The 24,254-nt window shown below is 54.6% G+C and overlaps 2 protein-coding genes, 2 long non-coding RNA genes and 1 pseudogene across 6 annotated transcripts in view; 1 reads left to right on the top strand and 4 right to left on the bottom strand.

Annotated features, from left to right (window-relative positions):
* The window catches only part of LOC121166446, a 1,182,205-nt pseudogene that overhangs the window by 237,437 nt on the left and 920,514 nt on the right, over positions 1–24,254 (top strand).
* LOC121166426 (TBC1 domain family member 9B-like) lies at positions 678–3,636 on the bottom strand. Its single transcript, XM_040995522.1, has 5 exons — positions 3,593–3,636; positions 3,104–3,492; positions 2,583–2,686; positions 1,383–1,592; positions 678–1,258 (listed from the first exon to the last, which is right to left on the bottom strand). Exons 1-5 carry the CDS (start codon positions 3,634–3,636, stop codon positions 797–799), a joined length of 1,209 nt encoding a protein of 402 aa, XP_040851456.1. The 3' UTR covers positions 678–796.
* On the bottom strand, positions 3,856–5,346 carry LOC121166458. Its single transcript, XR_005885419.1, has 3 exons — positions 5,320–5,346; positions 4,469–4,537; positions 3,856–3,895 (listed from the first exon to the last, which is right to left on the bottom strand). It is a non-coding gene; the product is annotated as an uncharacterized LOC121166458 (long non-coding RNA).
* The window catches only part of LOC121166440 (A disintegrin and metalloproteinase with thrombospondin motifs 2-like), a 51,147-nt gene continuing 32,236 nt past the window's right edge, over positions 5,344–24,254 (bottom strand). The window contains exons 10-16 of the mRNA XM_040995559.1: positions 17,613–17,758; positions 15,745–15,920; positions 14,743–14,876; positions 11,791–11,914; positions 10,643–10,723; positions 5,507–5,636; positions 5,344–5,416 (exon numbers count right to left, since the gene is read on the bottom strand). Of these exons, the coding sequence (XP_040851493.1) occupies positions 5,569–5,636; positions 10,643–10,723; positions 11,791–11,914; positions 14,743–14,876; positions 15,745–15,920; positions 17,613–17,758 (729 nt within the window). The 3' untranslated portion in view covers positions 5,344–5,416; positions 5,507–5,568. The remainder of the gene's footprint in view (positions 5,417–5,506; positions 5,637–10,642; positions 10,724–11,790; positions 11,915–14,742; positions 14,877–15,744; positions 15,921–17,612; positions 17,759–24,254) is intronic.
* Positions 7,395–10,228, bottom strand: LOC121166457. 3 transcript variants are annotated; one of them, XR_005885418.1, is made up of 4 exons: positions 9,980–10,228; positions 9,555–9,697; positions 9,053–9,139; positions 7,395–7,970 (listed from the first exon to the last, which is right to left on the bottom strand). It is a non-coding gene; the product is annotated as an uncharacterized LOC121166457 (long non-coding RNA). The 3 variants fall into 3 exon arrangements; XR_005885417.1 differs by lacking the exon at positions 9,980–10,228 and having other exon boundaries at positions 9,555–9,913; XR_005885416.1 differs by lacking the exons at positions 9,555–9,697; positions 9,980–10,228 and having other exon boundaries at positions 9,053–9,223.

Genomic DNA, 24,254 nt, shown 5'->3' with positions numbered 1-24,254 from the left:
AGCACCCTCCAGTTCTCTCATGTGGGTGCAGGGTACTTGGGCCATCCTCACTGATTTCTCAGGCCATTAGCAGGAAGTTCAATGAGAAGTGGAGCATCTGGGGGCTCAGTGTGATGGCTCAACTGGCTAAATCCTCACCTTGCAAGTGCCAGGATCCCATATGGGTGTCAGTTCATGTGTTGGCTGCTGTGCCTCCTATAAGCAGAGAGCTGGATTGGAAGTGGAGCAAGCAGGACATGAACTGGTGCCTGTATGGGATGACAGTACTCTAGCTGGAGGCTTAGTCTACTACACAGTGGCACTGGCCCCATCCATTTTGTTTTAGGAAATGTTCTTATTTTTTTTAAGATTTGTTATTATTTTTTTTTATTGCAAAGGCAGATTTACAGAGAGAAGAAACAGAGACAGAGAGAAAAATCTTTCATTACTGGTTTATTCAACAAGTGCTGCAATATCCAGAGCTGAGCCAATGCAAAGCCAGAAGGCAGGAGCTTCTTCCAGGTCTCCCACGTGGTGCAGGGTCACAATGCTTGGGGCTGTCCTCTCCTGACTTCCCAGGCCACAGGCAGAGAGGAATGGAGGAGCTGCCACTTATTCCTGGTTCCCAGGACTGGCCTGTGCTAGGGGATGCAGGCCCAGAGACTCTTTCTAAGGAAGCTGTGTTGGCATCAGCCTTCCTTTCACTTACAGCTCACTGCTTCCAAGGGGGAGCAGCAGGGCTGTGTCTTTAATGAGGAACTGCAAAGGGAAGGAGGGAGGGACAGAGGCCTCGGCCAGAATCACTCAGCCAAGGGGCTCAGCCCAGAGCAACAGATGGCTCATGCTCACTGGAGGCACTCAACTGTCTCTCTACTTTCTTCTGGTCCTTCATCTTGAGTCCAATGTCCACCCTTTTCTCAAAGAAGTTGACCAGCACAGACTCCGGCAGGATGGAGGCCAGGATCTGCTTGAAGGAGATGCACCAGTCTGCGTCCATGGTGTTCCCAATGCGGGCAGTGTCTGTGGGGTTCTCACACTGCAGGGAGCCCATGCTGACCACTGAGTAGGAGGACATGGATATGTTGTATTTGGTTTCATCATCAGACAGGAGCTGGGAGGGTGAGCCCTGCCCCTCTCCACTGCCCCCCTCTACCACCGTCTGTCTCTCCTGTGGCACTTTTCCAAGGTGGGTGTCTCCACCAGCTTTGGTCCAGGGGTCCCCCGTGGCTGTCAGCTGGCATTCCTGTACTGGGGCCTGATGGGATTCCCTTGCAGGTGACTGAGGAGCCCCCGTGGCTGGCACTCCTGTACTGGGTTCTGAGGGGGTTCCCTTGCTGGTGACTGGGGATGCCCCATGGCTGGTGCCTGGCACTCCTGTACTGGGCCTAAGGGGGTTCCCTTGCTGGCAGTGGGGACTCATCCTCAGTGGAACTGCCCTGGTCCTTGCTGAGAGTGCCACCCGTGGGCTTCTTGACACTGGGACTGAAGAACTTCCCCACCTCACTGATGCGGAGGAGGCTGGCCACTGTGGCAATGGCGTGGTACAAGTCCTGCTCCAGGGGGTCCTCACTGAATTTGTTGTATAGCGTCTTGCACAGCTCAATGAATTGCTCCTATCAAGGGGGAAGGCAGAACAAGGAGATGGTAAGATGGCCCTGGTGTTCACTCCACGCATGCTGCTGGCCACTGGAACTGGTGCCAGGATGTGGTCCTGTTTATCGGCACCAGACCAGTGCTCTAGTCTTACTTCACACACGGGAATGTGGAGGCTCAGTGTCGGGAGGGATCCAAGCAGTCACTCTGCCATCCTGGGCTCTCCCCCTGCAGCAGACAGCAGCTCTGAGCTGGGCTCTCTGCTCCGACATGTGGTTCTGCTGTTGGAGATGCATGGCTGTGTGAACCCGGCCTCGACCATGGCTTCCTCCCTGGGGTCTGGCCTCACCCTTGGCCTTCTAGCTCCGGGGTGAAAGCGACTTCAACTCTGACCTTCAGGGAAGCTCCCAGAGGGTGCTGCTGAGGGGGTGAGGGTGGTCTTGGGTCTCTAAACCACATCCTGGCCTGAGAGAGGGGGGAGACCACCCATTCCTCAGGCTGGAGAAGGCTTAGGCTCACAGGGCCCCTCTGGGCATAGCCAGGGCCGGGCCAGCCCAAGCACTAAGGGCAGGCTGTAGTTCAGGGACTGCCTCTGGCTACTTTCTGCAGCTGAACCCAGGGGTTGCCCCTTCCTGCCTGGGAGACCCTTGGGAAGACAAAGAAGCTCCTGCCCCCAGAGAGCAGGAAGTGGAGAGCAGACAAGCCTGTGTGCACAGGGTGCCTGGGCAGGGAGTGTGAGGAAGCAGCTGTGGGGTAACCTTCCCCAGGGCTGCTCAGACCTACCACTGTCCCTCCACCTGAACAAGTGGTCCCTGTGCAAATGGCCCCTGAGCAACAAGCTCCTGACTTTCCAGAATCCTCACTGGGACTCCTGGGCGCTCAAGTGAGCTAGTGAGTAACGAGTGCCACCCTGTGTGGACCCTGGGGCGTGGTGCTGACATGGCATGCTGGGCCCCGGTGTCCCTCAGGGTTCTGTAGAGGTGTCTGCTGCAGCCTCCTGCCTGGCCTACCTGGTTCATTTTGGGCAGATCCTGGATGGTCTCCTTCTGAGCCTCTCCCTCCTTGGCCCACATGCGAAGGTAGAGTCGGTAGTCTGGGGGGCTGGTCCCCTTCTCTGTGAGTCAGGAGGAAAAGACATTAATCTCGGCCTGTCATGACAGAAAGAGGGCTTGAGCTTGGGGTCAGGGGGTGGGATGGGCCCTGTTACAAAGCACCTGCATCTGGGGAGGTGCTGATGGGGAGAATGCCCTGAAGAAGGGATGGCTCAATGGGATGAGGATGGTCCTGAGGCTGTGTTCTAGGCTGTGAGAGGTTGGCCTGAGGAGGTGACAACTTCACAGGGGACACCAGGCATCACAGGGGACAGCAGGGCCTCCAGCCAAGGTCACTGACCTTCAGGGCATGCCTGTCAACTGGGGGCCAGGCAGTGGGGGAGCTTTGCAGAAGTGACTGGGGATGGACACAGCCCATATGAAACCCCAGACCTCAGCCCTGAGACCCTGACTGGCCGTCAGGGGAGAATGGCCTATACCTGCTCGCTTTTCTTGGGTATCCTCGCTTCTGCTTCCTTCCCGATCTTCCTGTGGTAGTGCCTCTGCCAACCAGGAAATAACAACATGGAGCACATTCTTCTCCAGCTGGGACTGCAGCCCACCTCTGCCGAGGTCCAGCCTGTGCTTGTGCGGGAGCAGCCCCGGGTTCTGGTTCCCTGCACGGAGCCTCCTGCTTTGGCCTGACCTTGGGCTCTGCCCTCCGGCACCACCGTCAAGGAGGGCCTGGGCATTTTCCCACTTGATCACTGAAAGCAGCAGCAGCTGTATCCCACTCCATTTTTTTTTTTCTTTTTCCAGAAGACTACAAGTCTCCCCTATATGCAAACAGCAATGCGGTGTGATGGACAAGCCTGAGAACGGATGAATCCTGTGGTTTTGTTAGGAAAAGGTCACGTGTGTGGGATCACACCTATGACAGTTACACGGGAGGGAAGAAACTTGACAGACATGAACCCTGTGCTCAGCACATCCGCTGGAGGAGGACCACACTGTGCGGTTCACGTGTGAACATGAACCTGGGGAGGAACAAGCTGCCCTGGTCTCCCAGGCCTGCTGCCAGAAGACAGGCGAGGACAGAAGTAGCCCAGCCCTCAACTGCCTCAGTGAGCGTGGGTGACAGTGCAGGGGCTGGGGTGCTGTGGGGTCTGAGGTCAGGGTTCTGCACCCAGAAGCACACAGCACAGGAGCCTCTTCCATGTCTCCCATGTGGCTGCAGGGTCCCAAGGCCTTGGGCCATCCTTGACTGTTTTTCCCAAGCCAGAAGCAGGGAGCTGGAAGGGAAGTGGAACAGTCAGGATATAAACCAGCACCCACATAGGATCCCAGTGCATACAATTTAGCCACTGGACTATAAATCTTAATTTTTTTTTCCTTTTTGCCTAACAGTCAACGCCAACCTAACTTGAATCCAGTGCCTAACTTGAGTTAGTCTGATCATTTGGAAGAAAGTTTCCCTTGTCCTGGGGCTACTGAGGGGATAGCACGTCCCTGGAGCTGCAGACAGCCATGGACTCTGCAGGAAGCGCAGTTCAGAGAACATCAGATGGTGAGAGAGTGTACAACACTGCATCTGAGTCCCTGGATCCAGCCAGGCCTGACACTGTCTCCCTCAACTCTGCAGTTCCTTGAGCCCATGAACTTCTGCTGTAAGCTGCCTTGTGCTTTCTAAGGGAGTGTTCTGCCTAAACTCCAACAAGGCTTAACTTCTACCACTGCGACTTCACAGCAAGTGCATGCACGGATGCTTCCAAACCCCTTCTCTTCCGGCAGGAACCTCTGTGCTGAGGATGCTCTTGGAAGACAAGGTCACAGTTACAGGTCCCGTCCCTGTTCTCGGCTCTCACCTTAAACACCATGTAAAGGTCTTCCAGCTCTTCAGTGGAGAAGCCAGTGTCCCCAGGTATGGCTCAGACCTAGAAGAAAGAGACAGGCTGGGCTGAGGGACTCTCAAGTGCCTGTTGCAGCAGGAGACAGATTGTCACAGGGACCAGGGCAAAGGCACGAGCTGCCCCTCAGTGTGGCAAGTCGGCCATCCCACTGAGGGCAGGGCCTTGCCCTGCTGGCCTCTCACCACCCAGCCTGCCACTCAGTGCAAGCTCCCTGAGGTCTGTGCCCTAGTGGGCTGAGAGTGGGGGACATGGGACATTGTTTAGTTCCTCTTGTCTGGACCTCTGCTGTGACCCTGGTGCCAGCTCTTGGGAAGGGGTCCTGAAACCACCAGCCAGCTGCTCTCAGTCAGCTGGAGCCATCCGTTTCTGTCACTTGTGACCTCAGAGTGAATGAAAGGTTTATGGGGGGCACTGGGGAAGTGGGAACGAGGTTGGCAGTCAAGAGACCACGAGTAGATCCTGTGGCAGGGGCACCTGCACCCATCCAGGGATGCAGAGGATGAAGGCTGGAGGCAGAGGCACGGCACGCAGGTGCTCAGAGGGCAGCTGTGGGATGCTCGGGGCGAGGGTAGGAGACATGTGGCAGAGCTTGGGAGACAGAGGGTGCTAGACCTTGGGGGAACGGGGCTTCAGACAGGCTTCCCACTGGCCCATCTGGGAGCAGAATAAAACGACCATGTCCTCTCCCCGCCATGCCCCTGCCTGGTCCCACACATCCTAATGCTGACACTGGTGGTGAGGCAGCAGGGGAGTGTGCGTCCTGCCTCACAGACAGGCCTGAGTGGGAGCTCCCCACGCCCACATACCACGCTCCTCTTGGCTGTGTCCTCCAAGCACTGGATCACTTTCAGCCTGTTTAAACCGCATCTGTTCAATGTCGCTGGCCCGCAGGATGCTGAATTTCTGCAGGCAGGTGGGGATGATTAGGTGAGACAATGCACAGCCACGGGGTGCAGGGCTGTCACCCCCCGCACCTCCCCACTGAGTGCTGACCTCATAGGAGGCTTTGAGGAGGTCAAAGATGTCTGTCTGTGTGGGAGGCTCGTCTCCACTGGTCAGCAAGGCATGGAGGTGTGGCACTGGTGGGGAAGTACTCTGCTCATTGACCACATTGTCCAGACATCTGTGTGGGGAAGGGGTCAGACATGGAGACCACTCATAGTTATGGCAGACCCTCCAGGAGGATAGAGCGTGCCCCAGCAGGTACCCTGGCAAGTCAAGGATCTCCCCTCAGGCCTCAGGCCCTCCCTCGCATTAGGCTCTGCACATGGAAGGTGCCAGGCTATCTTTTGGGGCTCCATGGGCAGGGGGCCCCTTTATGTATCCAATTGGAGGGATGGTGTGCTTGTCCTGGCCACAAAGAATGAGACCAAAGGATGGAGTCTCAGGAGAGCCAGGAGGGGTCTGCTGTGGCCGTGTGTGCAGCGGCCCAGGTAACGTGGCTTGTTTAAGGCCACACGTTGGGACCTAGCCTGGCCAGGTCCCCCTGTCCCCTGCTGTGGCTCCTGAGCAAGGCCACACTGTCTTGGGTAGGAAATGCATGGCAGGCAAGCTGTCCGGACCTCAGGGTGGACACATAGCTACCCAGCCCAGCTCTCTGGAGGCACCGTGGCTGTCCCTGCTGTGTGGGAGCATCCCAGGACAGGGACATGCATGTGGGGAGGCTGTCAGGACTGGGCAGAACTCAGGACAGGTCAGAAAGAGCCAGGAGGGGGCTGAGCATGGCTGACAGGCTTGATGGCCAGGAAGGCAGATGACCACTGCTCCTCTGAATGAAAGATAAACAAGTGGCATGGGTGTACAGGCTCAGCCCTGGTCAGGGTCCTGCAGGATGCTGTCAGGAGACTGGAGCAGAGGAAACCATGTCCATAAAGTTTATTGGAACATGACTGTGCTCATTTGCTTCCTTGTTCCTGGCCTTTAAGGAGCAGTGAGCCTGTAGGGTCTGCCAGGTCAGCCTGGGATGCTCTCTGCATCTTCAGGGGCAGCTTTCTGAGGATCCCTGCAGGTTAGGGGTGTCTGGAGCTGTTGGCACTGGGTACTTGCTGGGTAAACGCCAAGGTGCTGCTGGGTCTTGAGTCATCCCCACCCATGGGCCTGCTCACGCTCATGTCTCCTGTTACTGTTTTTGGCAGTGGCTGAGCCCCGGCTGATCGAGTCCTTGTCTCAGATGCTGTCCATGGGCTTCTCTGATGAAGGTGGTTGGCTCACCAGGCTCCTGCAGACCAAGAACTACGACATCGGGGCTACCCTGGACACCATCCAGTATTCGAAGCACCCGCCACCACTGTGACAATGTCTGCTGCCCGGCTCGCTTCAAATCTCCTTCTCTGTCACATAATCACATTGAGCTAGTCAGAATAGCAGGAGCTCCATAAGGGCTAGATTTTCTGCATTCTTCTCCAGAATCTGGGGGGTGGGCACGCATGAGGCCTCTTAGGGCAGCAGCACAGTGTCACTGGTGAGTTCCATGTGTATATGCTTGATGCCAAACAGCCATCTACTCTGAGAGCTGTTGTGGCCCAGGAAGGACTTGCTGTTGCCCAGCAGGGTACAGGTGATACCCAGCGGCGCACTGGGCTCCCCTGCCAGCCTCACGCCAGCAGTCCAGAATACACCCTGCCTAATGGCCTCTGCTTTCTCATTTCTAAACAGCTAGTTGATTTACTGCTAGAAACCTGCTAGATTGAGGGAGGGCTGTCCTACAGCGAGCCAGAAGTCTCACACTTGGAGGGAGAGCGGCTCCCAAGGGCAAGTGCGAGGTGCAAGTGTCCTCTGGCGGCTGCCTCCAGCTCATCACTACAATGCCTCTCATGTGTAGCGCCCCTGCTGTTATATTTGTAAGCAGTGTGTGATTAAATGCAATGAGCATTTAGTCATCACTGTCCTGTGTTTATTGTCAGCTTTCAGGGTTTTTCACACATTAACACCAGGGGGAGCTGCAGAGGCACTCCTGCAGCACCCTCATCTCCATCAGTGACAAGCTGGCCTCTGCTCACAGGTCATCACTGAAGTCCTCTCCTGTTGTAAAGAGGTCAGAGAGCCGCAGGGCTGCAGGCTTCTGTGTCCCTGGCACCTGGGGAGGCCCCATGCCCCTCTGCTGCTCAGGGATCCTCCTGCAGGGTCCGTTAGAACCAGGCCTGGGAGGCTGTATGACCTGAGGAAGCTGGACATTGGCTGCTTCCCAGCTCTCCTTCGGGGTTGGGGCCCATGGGGTCCCTTGCTCAGCCTGTGCTGGACCTGCTGGTCTGGGTCCCCTCTGCTCTGTGTCCACCTGGGAGCTGTTCACGGGAGATGGGAGAAATCTTACCCATTTAGAAGATGTGGCCTCAGCCTGACAGGCTGGACTTGGCAGCTCCCCAAGAGCAACACGGAGCCCCTGGGGTCATGGGTCCTCATGGTTCCAGAGGCAGTGACTGCCATCTTCCTTCACCTTCACGTTCAGGCCAGGAGAGTCCTGAAACCAAACAGAGGAGACAGCTGTGTCCTGTTGCCTGCTGGGGCTTGTTTCCCAGATGAGACTTTTACACGGTGCTGCTTGCCAGTCCACAGGCTGGGCAGTGAAGTCGACAAAGCACAGTGAGTAAATGCCATTTCATCCCAGTCCTCTGTTTCCATGACCAGGCTCCAGGTGGCCCAGCTCCTGAGGGTCAGCTCAGGGTGTCTGCACAGAGGTGGGAGTAGACAGGCCCTAGAGACCACTGGGGAATGGACTGAGGCCGACTCCCCTCACCTGCTCCCTCCCTGGCAAACAGCACCTCAGACCTAGACTTTGGAAGTGGCTGTGCCAGGCTCCCCGTGCTGCTGGGGACCGGCTTCTGCTTAGCAACCAAAGATGTCCTGACAGTTAGGCTTACCACTTCACAGGACCTCAGAGTGGGTCGCTGCAACTCTGCACCCCAGACAATGGGAAAGAGAGCAAGACACAACAGACTTGACAAGAGCATCACACACAGGAACTGCAAGGCTCTGCTGTCACCGGGAGATTCAGAGCCACGAGCTGACTTAGGTCTCAAAGCTACTCCTGACAACACCAGAATCTGAACTTGGCCTCCTGGCTTCCAGCTGGAGGCCTGCATGAGGTGAAGTTGGCCATGGCAGACCTATGCTAAGGTGACCCCTGTCAGCAGGCCTCTGGCAGGGCTCTTTACACGCTGATGACAGCATAAAGCACGATCTGAGTTTTGTAGCACTAAATGTGCAGTGGGGTCTGTTGGGTTCCTGGGAGCAGGAACACACCCCAAGTGACTGAATGCCTTCAGCAAGGGAGCATGAGCCTGGAGAGGGCAAGGGTGGCAGGGTGTGCAGAGAGGCCAGGCCAACCTCAGTGGACCCCAGGGTGTCACGATGCCCTTTTGGCTGAGTTAATTTCATGAGATGAGCAGGGAGTGAAGGGAGCAGGCAGAGGAAGGAGTTGGCTCCACACAGGCAAGAACAGGAAGCTGAGCTTTGGGGGGTAAAAAGCTCATACTTCAACAGTTCTGTGTGTGGTTGGTGATCACTGGGAGCAAAGTGGAAGCAATATTCCCTATCACCAACCTTCTGGGGTGGCCAGGTGCCCCTGGGAGTGCCCAAGTCTGGGATGTCACAGTGGTGCAACAGCTGGGCCAACTCGGGCTCCATTTCCTGGTGGGAGGAAAGTGCTGTCAATAGTCCAGTCCTGCCAGCACAGTGCCCCGCAGCCTCCCTGGCAACCTGGCTGGCCACAGGAGGTAGGGAGTCTCCATGCAGCCACTCAGCTGCAGCCCAATGGCAGATGGGCTGTCCTGTGCTTGCCAGACAGTTCTGCCCCACGGCTGGTTCACTTACCTCCCGTGGCACCCCAGGCGCTGTCTGCAGAGCTGAGCTCCTGTGCAGTCTGCAGTATCTGCTTCGCCAGTGTAAACCTCCTGCCCCAGTCAACACCCCTAAGCCCCTACCCCTTGAGGTCACCGTCTGAGCTGCTCACAGAGTTCAGCCAGCATCCCTGTGTCAGCAAGCAGCGCCTGTCTCATCAGACCCCACCTGAGCCTCCTGGAGGGCATTGGGTACAACCTGGCACCTTTTTCTGGGCAGCTCCTGACTGAAGGGAGGGTCTGACTCCTCCATGTCAGATGAGGACTGTCCATGGAAACACACTCCTCCTCCCAGCTCCAGTTCCGGGGAGTCCTTGTGCAGAAACTTCAGCCAGCGGCTCTCAGAGGGCTGTGTTGGGAAGAACAGGAAAGCAAGCCCTTTGACTGCGGCTCTCACACCCAGGGCTCAGGGATGGTGCCTGCTGGCGAGGCCTTGGAGAGGCAGCAGAACCCCCGAACGTCCATGTTCCCTGACCCAGTGACCCCACACAGACAACAAAGGCACAGAGATACTCGTGGCGCTGTAGACGTCATTGTTTAGAAAGTGTGGAGACAGCCTCAGGCACTCAAAAAAGGGATCAGTGCCAGCAGCCAGCTTTCCACCATATTCTGTTTTAAAAAATGAAAATACCTGGAAACTGCAACAACACAGAAGCATTTTGTTAGTGAAAACTTAAGCAAACACGTCTTTTCTTGACACAAAAATGATGTAACATTAAGCGTTCGAGTGGCTGACCTGGAAGCTCAGGTGCTGAGAGCTGCTTCTTTTATTTGGGGGTGTGTGTGTGGGGTGGGGGGGAGGATTGATTCAAGGTCACAGTTTGGAAGACCCTGGCCCAGGGCAGTAGGGATAAGAGAGGGACTAACACTTGGTTGGGGGTTGAGGGAGGAGGCCCCACTGAGGTGGAGTACACCAGCTCACAGGCAGGATTGGCATGGGGGAGGTTGTTAAAGCCGTTGTTGAAACAGCCATGCTGTCCATAGTGCCAGGAAGCCCCGTGTCAGCCAGAATCTTCGGAATTTAAAAGGAAACGGGTGACAACCAGAGTAGAGCATGGAAGCTCTCCCCAGGCTGGCCTCGGCGCCCTGGGACTGCTGTGTGTGCCATGAGGAGCTCTCCATGCCTTCGCGCCTTGGCACTCAGGTCCCAGATCCTGGCCTTGTTGAAGGTAGAGGCCCCAGGAATTCTGGGCCAGCAGGTGAGCAGGGCTGCCTGGGTCTGCGATGCACCACTCAGCTGGTCCCCACACTTTGCTCCCTCCACAGGCTGAGCTGTCTAGAACCCAAGACTCACCCAGGTGGTGGCTGGTGGCGTCTGCCTCCTGGATGAGCAGGTGCCTGGCTCCCGCAGGGATCTCAAACATCTTGATGTAGCCTTGGTGCAAGTGCAGGAGGACAAGGCCCAGTGAGAAGACAGCAAGCCCCACCTACCCACTGTGGGCTCTGACCACCCACCAGGAGAGGGGCCAAAGGGAGAGTGGCTCCGGCCCCTCTGCTTATCTTCAGACCCAGACACCCCACTGGCCTATTCCACTGGAAACACAGTGGGGAGTCCAGGCTGCATTCCTTCAGGCAGGGATTCAGAGCTGCCATGTTTAGGAGGGAGGCTCTGGGTACTCCACTTGACCTGTAATTCTCAGCCACTTGCTCTGCACGTGTCATCAGACATCCAACCTCTGGTAGGGCTGTACTAAGGCCAGCCCCCAGCCCCTGTCTTTAGGACCTTGACCAGCACCGGGTACAGGATGAGGTCCACGTGGTCACTCTATCGCTTTATTCTCAAAGAAGTCAACTAAAGTGGCTTCTCCCCATTTCAGAGGTGGGCTGACGGAGGCCCAGAGGGATGCAGTTGGTAGCTGCTGGCCTGTGCAAAGAGCTGAGGCCTGGTGGAGGCACAGCCCCAGGCATGAGTGTGGTTTGAGCACATCTGGAAGGGCCCTGTGTGCTGCTGCTGGTGGTGGTGGTAGTTAGGAAGTAGTGGGACCTACAGGGACCTGGTGGGAGTCAGTCAGGTCAGGGCCTGGGGGCCCTCTACCACTCAGTACCACCCTCTCCACCTCATGTGGTCTAGGCCCGGTAGGAACCCAGGTCACATCCAAATAAACCTCTTCACTCACATGGTGCCTAAGTCTGGACAGTGGTGACAACAATGCAAGAGACAAAGACAGAAACCCACCCCAGAGCCTGTCTCCCCTGGCGAGGGACCCGTAGCACCTAGCCCCACCCAAGGCTCCAGAGAAGTCAGACCTTCCATGCTTCCAGGTCACCTAGCAGCCCAGGGAAGTGCTGCTGAAAGCCAGCTGGGGAGGAGCCTGCTGCAAGGCAGAACTCCAGTAGAGCTTCCTAAGGTCTGTTCTCTGCCCTGTCACCTGGGGCCCTCTCCCTCTGCTCCCCACTCCCTCACCTCTGCCAGGACAGGACTGACCCAGGGGCGGGACTCACCGTGCCTCTTGGGGGAGCGTGTGAATGTGCCCTTAACCACCTTGCACCGGGTGTTGTCTCCTCCGCACACACCACACTTGTCCTCCTGCTTGCTGGAGCCGATCACCCCATCGCAGCCCACCTTCTGCAGGGGAAGCAGGCTGTGAGTAATCTGCACACCCTCTCCTCGCCCTGGCACCTGCCTGTGACCTGGCACCAGTTACCCCTTTGCCCACTATCAGGGGGAGAAAATCAGGCTCTGGTTTCAGGAGGAAGACAAAGCCTGCTAGCCGTCTTCCGGGAGTGTGACCTGAATGATGCCCCCTTGCAGGCCCAGAGGTCCAAGGGTTAGGACACAGCAGGCCTTCAGGGGACACCCTTGCTCTGGCACTGTGCAGCATAGGCCTGGCTTCAGAGGCTCCTACCCTAAGGTCCACTCCCTGGCCAGTCCACTCAACACCGCCACACCTGCACTAGAATTATTCTGTCCAGAGGAAAGGCGATGCTCTGCTCCAGGCCACCTGGGGGAGGCAACAGCATACTGAAGTGATTTGATTTTCCATGGTCCTAGCAGTGTCCACTGCGAGGCTCAACAAGGAAAATCCCTCTTTGGGGCTAGTCTGTGCCCACTGACCACCCTCAGAGTGCTTGATGGCATCACAGATTCCCCCCTTCCTCTTGGCTGCCAGGAAGCTCGGTGCTAATTCTCCCTTAGCAATCTTCCCGCACCAATTAGGAGAAACTCTTCCTCCTGGCACTGTGTGTTCTGGTGCTGGTCTTATCAGGACCACGGCGGGCAGGGGGCTCTAGACCCTGACAAAGCTAAGAGCAGCTCCTCTGTAGCGGCTCAAGTTCGCAATCTTTGGTTTTCCGCTTTTTTATTCACTTTTGGAAGTGAGCAGGGTAAAAGCATTCCGTACAAGGAGCACGCTTGTGTTCACATGGATGGTTCTAGAGAAAAACCCATCTACCAAAAGGAGGCAGCATGGTGGGCCCAGCCTGGGAGCACAGGCATCACCCCTGTCTGTGCACCCCCACAGTGTGCTCCCTAAACACTGTTTGTAACAGCAATGGACCTGATGTTGCTCTCTAAGCACAGGGTAGCTGGCTGGCTAGGACCTGGCCCCAGACATTACCCTGCAGATCTTGGGAACTCGTGTTTGGGTAGAATTCTTGGCAGCTGTCAAGATGGTGCATCCTGGTGTGCACACAGAGTCTGGCTTATGAATTATGCCTGGAATTGTGAGCTCTTTCTAACAAGGGTCCTACCAGGCAACTGGACAGGCTGCAAGAAGATGGGGAAGAGGAGGGAAGGGAAGTACAGCATGCTATGAGAAGCCACAGTGGTTCTGGGGTTTCCTGCTGAGAGGCACAGAGTGGGTCACAAGGGACAGAGAACAGCCAAGCTCTGGGTCCAGCAGAGCCGGCAAGCTGCAGCAGCAGCGGCCTGGCATCCCTTTTCCCGGAAGTTTGGAGGGATATTGTCTGGCAACAGGTAAGGCAATTACTGGCGTTGCTCTTGCCAGACAATGCAGCCCTCTCAGGGTTCCCAGGGACAACATCTCATCCTTGGAAAAGCCCCTGATGATGCAGGTGCCATTCAACACTCAGCATCATGCAGCTGGCCTCACTCAGGTAGGCAGGAACACCAGGCAGATGAGGCTGTGAAGGGTAAATGATGCTGCTAGCCTACCAGCTCTTCCCTTTAATTCTGAAAGGGCTGATGGTGCAGAGAATAACTCGGGTGGAAGATGTTGCAGTGCTAGCGGGTGACTATCCCCTGGGGGTAGGGTTGGGGGCAGTGGGGAGCTAACGAGGTCTGGCTTTTCTGTCTGTGATACAGTCCTGTCCATCAGCCCCTCCCTACTGTACAGAGGTTTTACAACCTGCATGCGGTGATGCGTTCTGAATTCACCAAAGCATGGACCCTGTCGGCCTTGCTCATGCCTGCTTCACCAAGCCACTGCCGTGTGTGCGCCACACCTGGGGCAGGTCGGCACACCTCTTCTCTCTCCATCTTTCTGTGACCTGTCGGGGATCATGGTAACCTTCTCACACGACCTTCCTGATGCATTCTGCTTCCTGTATTATGACTTTCATGGTACATCTTTGTGGGGGACAGCACAGAAATATAATCTGCAGATGCCACAGGCCCTGTTTAAAGCCATTGGGTTTAGATGATCCCCCAACAGCTACCTGGTGTTCACCCGTGTTAGGTTCCCAAGAGGGTATTAGGACATTTGACCTCCTCTGCTTCTGTTGTCCGGATCAGAGGTGAGGTTGCAGTCATGCCCATGAGATGGTGAATTAGCACACCCAGGTTCAGAACCATGGACAGCTGCTTCTACTGCTAACGGCGCCCCCTACTGGGGGCCTGCACTGAGAGAGAGAGAGAGAGAGAGAGAGAGAGAGAGAGAGAGAGAGTGTGTGTGTGTGTGTGTGTGTGTGTGTGTGTGTGTGTGTGTGTGTGTGTCCGTCCCTTGGCCTGCACTTTGCCGTTTAGACGTCTTAACATTCTTCTCATGAACACACTTCCCCCATGCAAAGCAACCCCTCTTAAGTATATAGCCCAACACTGTCTTTATCTGACTCACCTGACCCACGTACATCCAGCCAGTTTCCCCAGCCCTCAGCCAGGCCAGGGCTTGGCATCCCACAATACAGCCTCCTACCTTTTCTAAAGTATTATTTAAAGGATCCCAAAAGGGTGCCTGCTTAGTTTTGCAGTTTTTTTGAGGGCTGGGGGTAGAGACCGTGGCCCAGGTTCTCCAGACACAGAACCTAGCCCAGGCTCTTCCTTACCCCTGTATCTGGCCAACCCCACTGCCTCCCACTGTGCTCCTATACACAGCCCTGCCCTGGTACAGGTTGAGCCTGGCTGGACACCCGGGTGCTCAGGCAAATGCACACTCCCAGTCATGGCCTTGAGCTCAACTCCCTGAGGCCAGCCCACCCTGACCGCAGGGTACTCACCCTGCAGTCCCCGCGCACGCAAAGGCTGAAGGCGTCCTTGTAGGAGCAGCGTGTGCCGTCGTGCACCATGCGCTTCATGGACACCACCTCCCCGGTCTCCTTGGACTCGCAGTAGAGGTGACAACGTTCCTTGGCTGGAGGGAGGTGGCATGGCATTAGCCGGGAGCTGGGAAGGAGGGTTCCTGTGCCTGCTGGCTTACAGCACCCACACTAAGGGGACCCTGTCAGGAACCCTGGCAGCAAAATCTGCATCTCTGTTCACAGCTAAGCTGCAGCCCCAGTGCTCCCTGTGAGCTTGGTGCCTTCCTGAGCTGCCAGCCTGGCTGCCTGGCCCGTCAGGTCCACATGCTCCATCAAGCTGTGACCTTGCTCTCCGTGGTCTGAGTGGCTGCTCTCACTCCCTGTCTGCCTCTCAGATCCACCCTGAGCAGGGCCCACCAGTGCTGACGGATGTCCTACCCCACTACACCTCACTACTTCTGCTCACGTCTGACTTCTCTGTTACTGGAAGACAAGAACCTCTGTTCCAGTGGTGCCTGCTAGCAGCAGAAGGCACACAGGGTGTGCAAATGCAGTGCCTCTGTCCCCAATGGGTCTCTGCACTGGTGCAGCCCTGCAACCAGTGATGGCTGCATAAGACATGTCACGGCTGCAGCTCCCAGGCTTTTCTGTCCTGTGAAGCCACAGACGCCTTAGGGTGTGTTTTCCTAAGCAACACCTGTGTCCCATCCCAGGGATCCCTGCTGAACCAGCTTTTCATTCCCGGCCGGCCCAGTCCTGCACCTCCAGTCCTGCCCACCAGGTGGCGACGGCGGACTTCAGTCCTGCTTGGCCTCTCTGGCCTTGCTCTGGCTTGCCTGGGATTGCTACCTTGTTTGAAACCTAAGTTCCACCCACCCACCCCAGCAGCAGGCCCCGTGGGTCCTGAAGTATAGAAGGGTGCAGGCCCCAGTTGGACTTTCACCAGCCCAGATGCTGAGCCCCTGCTGTCCCTGGTCTCACCATCCCGGTGCTCGTGGGGTAGCCAGTGGTGCTGGCCATCACCATGCTCAAAGTACAGGTCCCACTGTCGGCACTGTTCCTCGCGGAAGTCGGCCAGGGTGTCTGGGCAGTCCTGAGGGTTGCAGAGCTGGAAGTCGTAGGCAAGGCCTGAGCAGGTGCGACCACCATTGGCTGGGCTGGAGGGGAAAAAAATACAAGTCCTGTCGCTGGGAGCCACCGGGTAGCCAGCACTTGGGGTGCCATTTGTGGAACAGGGAGGTCCCAGAGGGTGGTCCCAGCCTTTGCCTGCAGCCTGGCCCAGCCTTGGCTATTGTGGGCATCTGGGGAGTGAACCAGCAGATGGGAGATCTCTCCCTATTCATCTCTTATAAATAATAACTAAATTTTAAAATGTCCTTAAGAGTTTGTGAGAATGCAAGGGCCTCCTTCCTGCCTCAGCTCCTATCCAGGGTAGTAGCTTGGGGCCTCCAGACAGGAAGGAGTGAGCATGGGCAGAGAGGGTTCCGTGGACAAGCTTGGGAGCTGGCCCCACGCAAGGTACTCTGGGGGAAAGCTGACCACTGCTGAGCTCTGGCCCTCAGATCCTGTAAGGCTAAGATGAACTTGACTTCTGCTGTGGTCTGGATATGATTTGGTCCCCAGACTCAGATAGGAATTCAAATCTGAGGTTGTAGATTCAGAAGGTGGAAACCTCACCTTTTTAGCAGGGCTCAGTGGGAAGGCTTCCCATCCTTGAGGCCAAGCCTCTGGTTCTCACAGAGACCAGCCTCTGCTTCCTCCCACCTCCACTGCCACCTGCTGCCTGCGCCAGAGGCCAAACCAATGGGGTAGTGCCATCTTGGACTTGAACCCTGCAAGCCATATGCTATGTGGACTTTTTCTCTTCCTAAAGTGAGTTGGCTCCAGAATTCTGGCATTGTGATGAAGAGCTCGCTGGTTGAACCTCTGATCCAGGAACCCTGAAGGCTGATGCCTCAGGCTCCCCATGGCCAGCACAGAGCCTGATCACAGATGGTCAAACGGCCCAAGTGGGTGGACAGGGCGATCTGCTGCAGGGGGTGTAGCTTGGCTGAACATGCATGCCCTCTAGAGCTGAGTCTAGAGCTGCACTGATGGCGCTCAGCTTGGAAGTCACAACTCTGTTTTATGCTATTTCCTGTGAAATTCCAGAATTTTAGTATTTTCAGATAAACTGAAGTCTTGAAAACACTAGACAAGTGAAATAAAATGAAAGAGAGAGGGGGAAAAAAGGAGGGAAAAAGAAAGCAGGAACAGAATAAGAGAAAGCAACCCTCCTGTGTTCACACAGCCATAACCACAGAGCCTCCAGCATGAGGCCCATGAGCAGGTGGAAGTGCTGGTGTAATAGAGATTTAGCCATGATGCTGGCTGGCACCCACAGTCCACTCTCTAAGGGCACACACTGCACTGGCTGGGCCAAGGGAAGGGATTAGGTAGGGGATGCTCTCAGGCGATCATGGCAGGGTAGGAATGAAGAGCTGGCTGTGGGTGGGGGAAGGACATGGATTGGGAGAGGGGTCTGCCTGCGGGGGTGAGGCTGGTTAAGGGTAGCCCCACAAGCTCTCTCCCTGTCAGGCAACTCTGGGGTAGCAGGTCCCAACCCTGTCTCCCAGGCACTGAGAGAGCCTCCTCTCCATCCCAGTGTCCTCCACAGCTGTGCACCTGCTCCCCTCCATGCCCTAGGACACGGTGGGTTGATGGCTGACAGGTCAGGAACGCAGGTTTCCAGGCTGTGTGGGTGGCAGGACCTGACCTGCCCTTCTGCTCTGGCCTGCAGGGTAAATCTGGCCTGCGAGGATTTGTGGGGGACTGCAGCTATCGCTGAGGAGACACTGGGGCCAACTTACGGTGGGTTGTCACACTGGCGGGTCCTGAACTTCACACCTGTGCCGCAGGTGCGTGAGCAAGAGCCGAATGGGGTCCAGGCGCCCCAGTTGCCATCCCGTTTGAGAATGTCAGGTGTCAGCCAGATGCAGTGTCCCTTAAAGCAATGCTGCAGAACAGACAAAAAGCCATGCCCTTGACCTGAATCACACAAACAAGGCTACTCGCACAGCCCACCCCACTGTGAGGCCTGGGCCACCTGCCCTGTGCCAAAGCACCAGGGGCACATGAGGAAAGGTATTCCCACACTCAAGGTCAGGTCTGGCTACTGGCTGGGCACTCATGTCCCTCCGTCTCCCAAGGCCAAGGGGAAGGGCTCAGGCAGGAGGTGCCTCGTGCTGGCCTCCCTCCAGCTCTGGCTCTGCCCTCCTGATCACAGCATGCCCCTCACAGTGTCTGTAAGAACAAGGTTACCCACATGCCCATTTGGGGAGTGACAACAGCGCATCCAGCTCATGATTCCAGAGACGTTGCTTAACCCATTTACAAAGTCCCACCAAAGGAGGGTCTCTGCTTTTTATTGGTTAAACTTGTCTGGTAAAGTATTATGCCTTTTTGCTGTAATGTTAATCTCAAAAACAAAACAAACCAAACAAGGGAGAGAGAGGAAGAAAGGGAATGTTACATTGTTAGAATTAGATCTACAAACTATATTGAATCTGCTAAAAAGAAAAAAACTACTTAAAACTAAAGGAAAGCATTAAAAATAAAGGGCACTTACAACTCTAACTTACAACTTAGTAGTAAAATACAACCCTAACTTACAACTCACTGATAACAGAGTAAATAAACAAAGCAGGGGCAGGTGTGAGGGTTCAATTGACTAATTCTCCTCTTGCAAGCTCCAGCCCTCCATGGGCACAAGTTCGTGTCCCAGCTGCTCCACTTCCTATGAAGCTCCCTACCTCTGGTCTCAGGATGGCCCAAAGCCTTGGGACCCTGCACCCACGTGGGAGATCTGGAGGAAGCCCCTCACTCCTGGCTTTGAATTGACTCCACTCTGGCCATTGCAGCCATTTGGGGAGTGAATCAATGGATGAAGGATCTTCCTCTCTTTCTCTCTGTGGATCTGCCTTTCCAATAAAAATAAGTAAACCTTAAAAAAAAAAAGTTAAGCAAAGCAGGGCTGGCATCATGGTGTAGTAGGCAATGCTGTCTCCTCTAACACTTGCTTCCTTTATGGGCACCAGTTCAAGATCTGGCTGCTCCACTAATGATCCAGCTTCCTTGTAATATGCTTGAAAAACATCAGATGATGTCCCAAGTGTATGAATGCCTCCCACCCACGTGGGAGACCCTTTAAATAAAGCTCCTGGCTCCCAGCTCCAGTGATTTGGGAAATGAACTAGTGGATGGAAGATCTGTGTGTGTGTGTGTAGTTTAACTTTGACTTTCAAATAAACAACAAAAAAAAATTTTTTCAACATCAGAGTAGGAAAATCTATAGAGAAAGGAAATCTGCAGAGGAAGCAGATAAGTGGCCATCTGGGCATGATGGCTGGAGTGACCGCTGATGGGTCCCTGGCTTCTCTTTGGTGTGATAAACGTATTTGCTCTGAGAGTCGGTAGAGCTCCGTGAATATCCCGAGAATCACTGAGTGTTCTTTGTCTGTGGCTGCCTTCGCATGAGGTCACTTCTGGTGAGATGGAAGTGGCCTTCACACAGCAGCTTGCCAGCCCTGTGTAACATGTTGAAGGCAGCTCTTTTTCTCTTCCTTAGAACCAATCATTTAAATAAGCCATTGGTGCTGTCACCTAAAGGGTGGACACAGGCCACCTTTCCCTGACAGGGTTCATAGGGTGTGTCCTGTCTTCTTGATCAGAGCTCAGCTTTCAAAGGCTCTTACGATGAGCGACACTTCACAAGCTGAAGCTGTCAACATTCTTACTTTAGGAGTTTCACGTTGTCTCAGATGCTGTCAACATTTCACGTCAACTTAGAAGGAAGGTGAAATGCCTGGCCAACTCGCTCATCTGCCCCTTTACCCATTGGCTGTTCCAAATCTTGCCTGTCACCTTCATGAAGTACAACGATTGCTCTTGGTTTGATCCAAAATGAGATTTGTTGTTAAAAGTCAAATTTTGAAGACAGACTTATTTTTCCTTTTTCAAAACAGATGTGTTTTATTTATTTGAAAGGCACAATGACAGAGTTATGGGGAGGGGAGAAAGAGACATAGAGATGAGAAACCCATCCACTGCTTGACTTCCCAACACCTGGAGCTGACCCAGGCCAAAGTCAGGAGCCAGGAGCCCCATCCAGGTCTCCCACATATATGGATGGCAGAGGTTGGCCAGCCCAGCTCCAGAGCTCTGATGGAACTGGCTGAGCCCTCAAAGAGAGCCATGCCCCTGTCCAATGCATCATCATGCCTACCTGGAAAGCTCTTGCCATCAGAGCTGCTTGTGAGAGGATGTGTCCCATCTCCCTCCTGACCCACCAGCAGGTCCTTCTTTACCTGCCCATCTGTGCACAGGTTTCTGCCATGACCCCTGACCCCTCACCCCTACAGCCTGCTGAACTGCTCTCAGGCCTGTCCTGAACCCAAACAGAGCCCACTGCACAGGCTGTTCCTCTCTGGATTTTCCCCTGGCCTCCACTATTGCCCAGCTGGAATAACAAGCCCAGTGGGCCTGGTAGGGGTTCTTCAGAGTTGCCCGGCTAGGTCACAGTACCTGCTGGTATACACAAGAGCCAGGGCTGAGGACAGCACAGGTCAGGTTAGGGCTATAGCATCTATGCATGTACACAAAAGTCAGAGCTTGGAGTGGGGGTTCTTAAGGGTCGCCTCAGCTAGGCTGCAACACCCAATGGCACATGAGACAGCCAGGGCTCGGGGCTGAGCCTGCTGGGGGGGGGGGTCCCTTGGAATTATACCAGCTATGCTATAGCACCTACCTGTAAACATGAGAGCCGGGACTGGGGGCAGGCATGGTGGTGGTTCTTAAGAATCTCCTTGGGCCTGGTGTGGTGGCCTAGCAGCTAAAGTCCTCGCCTTGAATGTGCCAGGATCCCATATGGACACCGGTTCTAATGCCAGCAGCCCTACTTCCTATCCAGCTCCCTGCTTGTGGCCTGGGAAAGCACTTGAGGACAGCCCAAAGCCTTGGGATCCTGAACCCATGTGGGAGACCTAGAAGAAGCTCCTGGCTTCAGATCAGGTCAGCTCTGGCGATTATGGCCACTTGGGGAGTGAATCTTCAGATGAAAGATCTTCCTCTCTTTCTCTCCTCCTCTTTGTATATCTGACTTGGCAATAAAAATAAATAAATCTTAAAAACAAACAAACAAACAAATGAAAACAGAGAGAGAGAGAATCTCCTTACTAGACCACCACACTCACCAGGTCATTGTGAAGAGTTGGGCTGAGACCAGGACTGGCCACCTGCTAGCATGTGTATGGGTTAACACAGGGGGCATGCTGGGCCCCCTGCACCAGCCAGAGCTCATGGGCTCTAGCTTAGAACCTCGTAAGTGGGGACTCTTAAGGGGTTTCCCAACTAGACCATTGTGCTTGATCAATCCCTGACCTCAGGGAAAATCATGTGATCTGACCGTGCAGCCCATGTTATAGGACTGAGCCACCTCAGTGTTGACTCTCATGCAAGGATAGAGAACATACCTAGATGTATTCAAGAGACAAGACAGTTTGCTCCTCTGAGCAAAAAGACTAGGACACCCCACCAAAGGGTGGGAAGAAGGGCAAGCTGAACAACACACCATGCCAGGTGTTACAGCAAGCATACTGAGACGCTCAGGGACAGCCAACAGTCCTTAGAATTTCTCACCTCTGGTGTATCAAATCTGACATCTTTTCAGAACAATCAAGACCACTCGAGTAACACTCTTGGAACATTTTTTCCTTCACTGGGACTCTTAAGCTGACTGAGATGGTCTGACAGCAAGGAGCTATCATATCCCACACCCCCATGGAAACATTTGTCACACTCACCTTCCTACTCCCACCCTACCCAACTCCACAATCCTCTCCATCTTAATCAGAGGCCCACATGGATCTGCAACCGCCTCAACTTCATAATAAATACTACAGTAAAGTAACAATTAAAAAAAAAAATAAGAAAACCAAAGAGGTCCAGCAGGCTGGCTCCAGGCCACCAGGAATCCTGGTCACGTCTGTGCTGGACCATTGTCATCCCCTCTCTTCTCACTAAAGCTATTCTCATTCGGCCAGGAAGGACAGAGAAAGCACACACAGAAATGCTGGCTGCTGTCCCCTCTAGTGGGGGCACTTAGTGGGGCTGAAAGGCCCGGGGGCTGGCACAGGGGAGGGAGTGCTGTGTTCCTGTGCAGGAAGGGAAGTCTGGTTCCTGCCGTGATGGTAACAGGAGCAGAGCCCCTCACCGACAGAATGGGTGGGTCCTCCCAGCAATAGATCTGGGGCACAGTCCCCAGGCCCTAAGGATCCCAAGAATAAGGGGAGATCACACTGTGACCACCCCCAGTTCCAGCAGGCACAGAGAGCCTAGTATAGCCACACGGGACACCCATGAGGCTCAGCAGACCCTCAGCCACCTGCAAAGAGGCATTGCGTGTCTGCTGCAGGAAGAAGGCAAACAAAGCAGACGGGAAGTCGCCCCCTCCCCACCCAGCATGCTTCGGGTGCTGGGTGACTGAGCATTTGTGGAGTGTTGCCTTAAACCAGCAGCTTCATGTCTGGCTCTCTCATGTGGTTAGGTGTTAAAATGCTTCAAATAGTCAGGGTTTAAATGCCTACAGATTCACTATTCACCAGATAGGCTTCCACCGGGGGTGCTGCAAAGTCAGGTGGCCCCAGCGCACATGGAGCCCACATGAGGAATAGGGACTAACAGAACGAGGAGCCGCCTGGGGCTGGCTCCCTAGGCTACTCCCCTCCTGCTGCAGGGCACCAGGCAGTCCACAGGAGTCTCCCTCTCTGGCTGAGCACCCAGCCCTTGCCTTTCATTCACTCTGAACCCCTCTTGCTGCATCCCACCAGAGTCCGTGGCTCTGAACCTCAAGGGCATGGATGACACCCCACTCCCACCCCCCACCCCAGCCCTGCCATCCTCCCAGCCCCTTGCTGCAGCAGAGCAGACAGGAGCAAGCTGCCCCAGTTAAGGGCGGGGGAGGGAGAGAGCTCATTTGTGGATGTTTTTCACTTCTCTCCAGGTTGCCTGTGTGCATGCAGATTTTTGCTCCAGTGGAGAATTAAAAACAAAACAAAATGTTGAGTAGGCACAAGTGGAATGGAACACCAGAGATCAAGACAGGCGGGCATACTCATGACCCCTTGGCTGGGAGAAGGCAGCCCAGTGGTGTCCAAGGTCTGAGCTGTGTGCTGCTGGCTGCTGCTGAGAGTCCCAGGGACCCTGAGGCCCTGCTGGGTGGGGTGCAGCCCAGGTCCTTGCTCTTCTCTCAGCCCGGCCCGACCTTCCCTGTGCCTTCTCTCCTTGCCTTTTCTTGTTAGGCAAGCAGGTGCAGGCAGGAAAGCCTCTTGCTCTGGTTTGAATGTGTTCCACTGTTGGAATCTGACTGTCCCCCATGCCCCAGCATGCCCACATTGACAGGTGGGAGCCTGACAAGATGTTTGGGCCATGAGGCTCTGCCTCCAGCAGGGGCTTCCTGGTCCTTTCAGGGGTGTCACTTTGTTACCAAAGGACAAGTTTGACCACTTTATCCCCACCTCCAGAGCCGGAAGCCTGCTTGTTAAAAATGAGCCTGTTTAAGCCCAGCACGGTAGCTCCTGTGGCTTAAGGTCTCACCTTGCACATGCTGGGATCCCATATGGGTGCCAGTTCTAATCCTGGCAGCCCTGCTTCCTATCCAGCTCCCTGCTTGTGGCCTGGGAAAACAGTTGAGGACAGCCCAAAGCCTTGGGATCTTGCACCTGTGTTGGAGACCTAAAAGAAGCTCCTGGTTTCTGGTTTCAGACTGACTCAGTTCTGGCCATTGTGGCCACTTGGGGAGTGAACCAGTGGATGGAAGATCTCCCCCCTCTGTCTCTGTTCCTCCATGTATGCACAACTTTCTGTAGAAGGACATTATGACCCTGGAAGGTCAGCGAGCACAGGATTACAATTGATTGGATAATATTTGTATGATAACAACCGAATGGATACCTTTTGTATAACTGATTGGATATCATTTATATGAGTTGAGTGGACAGATGTGAATGAGAACACTTGGTGGAATATACAAAACAAAAGGAGTTCCAAACAAAAGTATAGAAACGGTTGATGGGTTTGTTGATAAGCTCAATACTCCCTCCCTTATCCCATATGACCCTCAGTGTATAAAGTCTGATGCCACTAATAAACTTTTGACCATCAGTCAGAGTCCATGCGTGTTATTATTGGCTCCATGCACCAAGTCCATCGCTGCGGGACAGCGACAACTTTCCAATAAAAGATAAACAAATCTTTAGATTAAAAATAAATAAATAAATTAATTAAAAAAAATATATATATACACACATATATATACTAGATGTGGTAAGCCAGATGTAAGAGTTTACCCATTGCATGACCCCACAGATATAAAATTTCACATAAACGATTCTGTCTCTACGGAGACAGAAAGCAGACTGGCAGGGAGAGGCAGGCAAGAGGTGGTTGATCCACAG

The sequence above is a fragment of the Ochotona curzoniae genome, unplaced genomic scaffold, assembly GCF_017591425.1.
Source record: "Ochotona curzoniae isolate NIBS_2020 unplaced genomic scaffold, NIBS_Ocur_1.0 patch14, whole genome shotgun sequence".
NCBI lineage: Eukaryota > Metazoa > Chordata > Mammalia > Lagomorpha > Ochotonidae > Ochotona > Ochotona curzoniae.
The sequence above is the reverse complement of the archived record's forward strand: the minus strand, read 5'-3'. Positions and strand labels throughout refer to the sequence as shown.

What these genes read in the sequence shown, in the direction of transcription:
- LOC121166426 (XM_040995522.1), bottom strand. Translation starts at nt 3,636, where the DNA reads ATGTTCACACGTGAACCGCACAGTGTGGTCCTCCTCCAGCGGAT. An exon ending in GTGGTCCTCCTCCAGCGGAT is followed by an intron (nt 3,493 to 3,592) that starts GTGCTGAGCACA and finishes ACAAAACCACAG; the next exon opens with GATTCATCCGTTCTCAGGCT. An exon ending in AGGATGAGTCCCCACTGCCA is followed by an intron (nt 1,259 to 1,382) that starts GCAAGGGAACCC and finishes GGGGCTCCTCAG; the next exon opens with TCACCTGCAAGGGAATCCCA.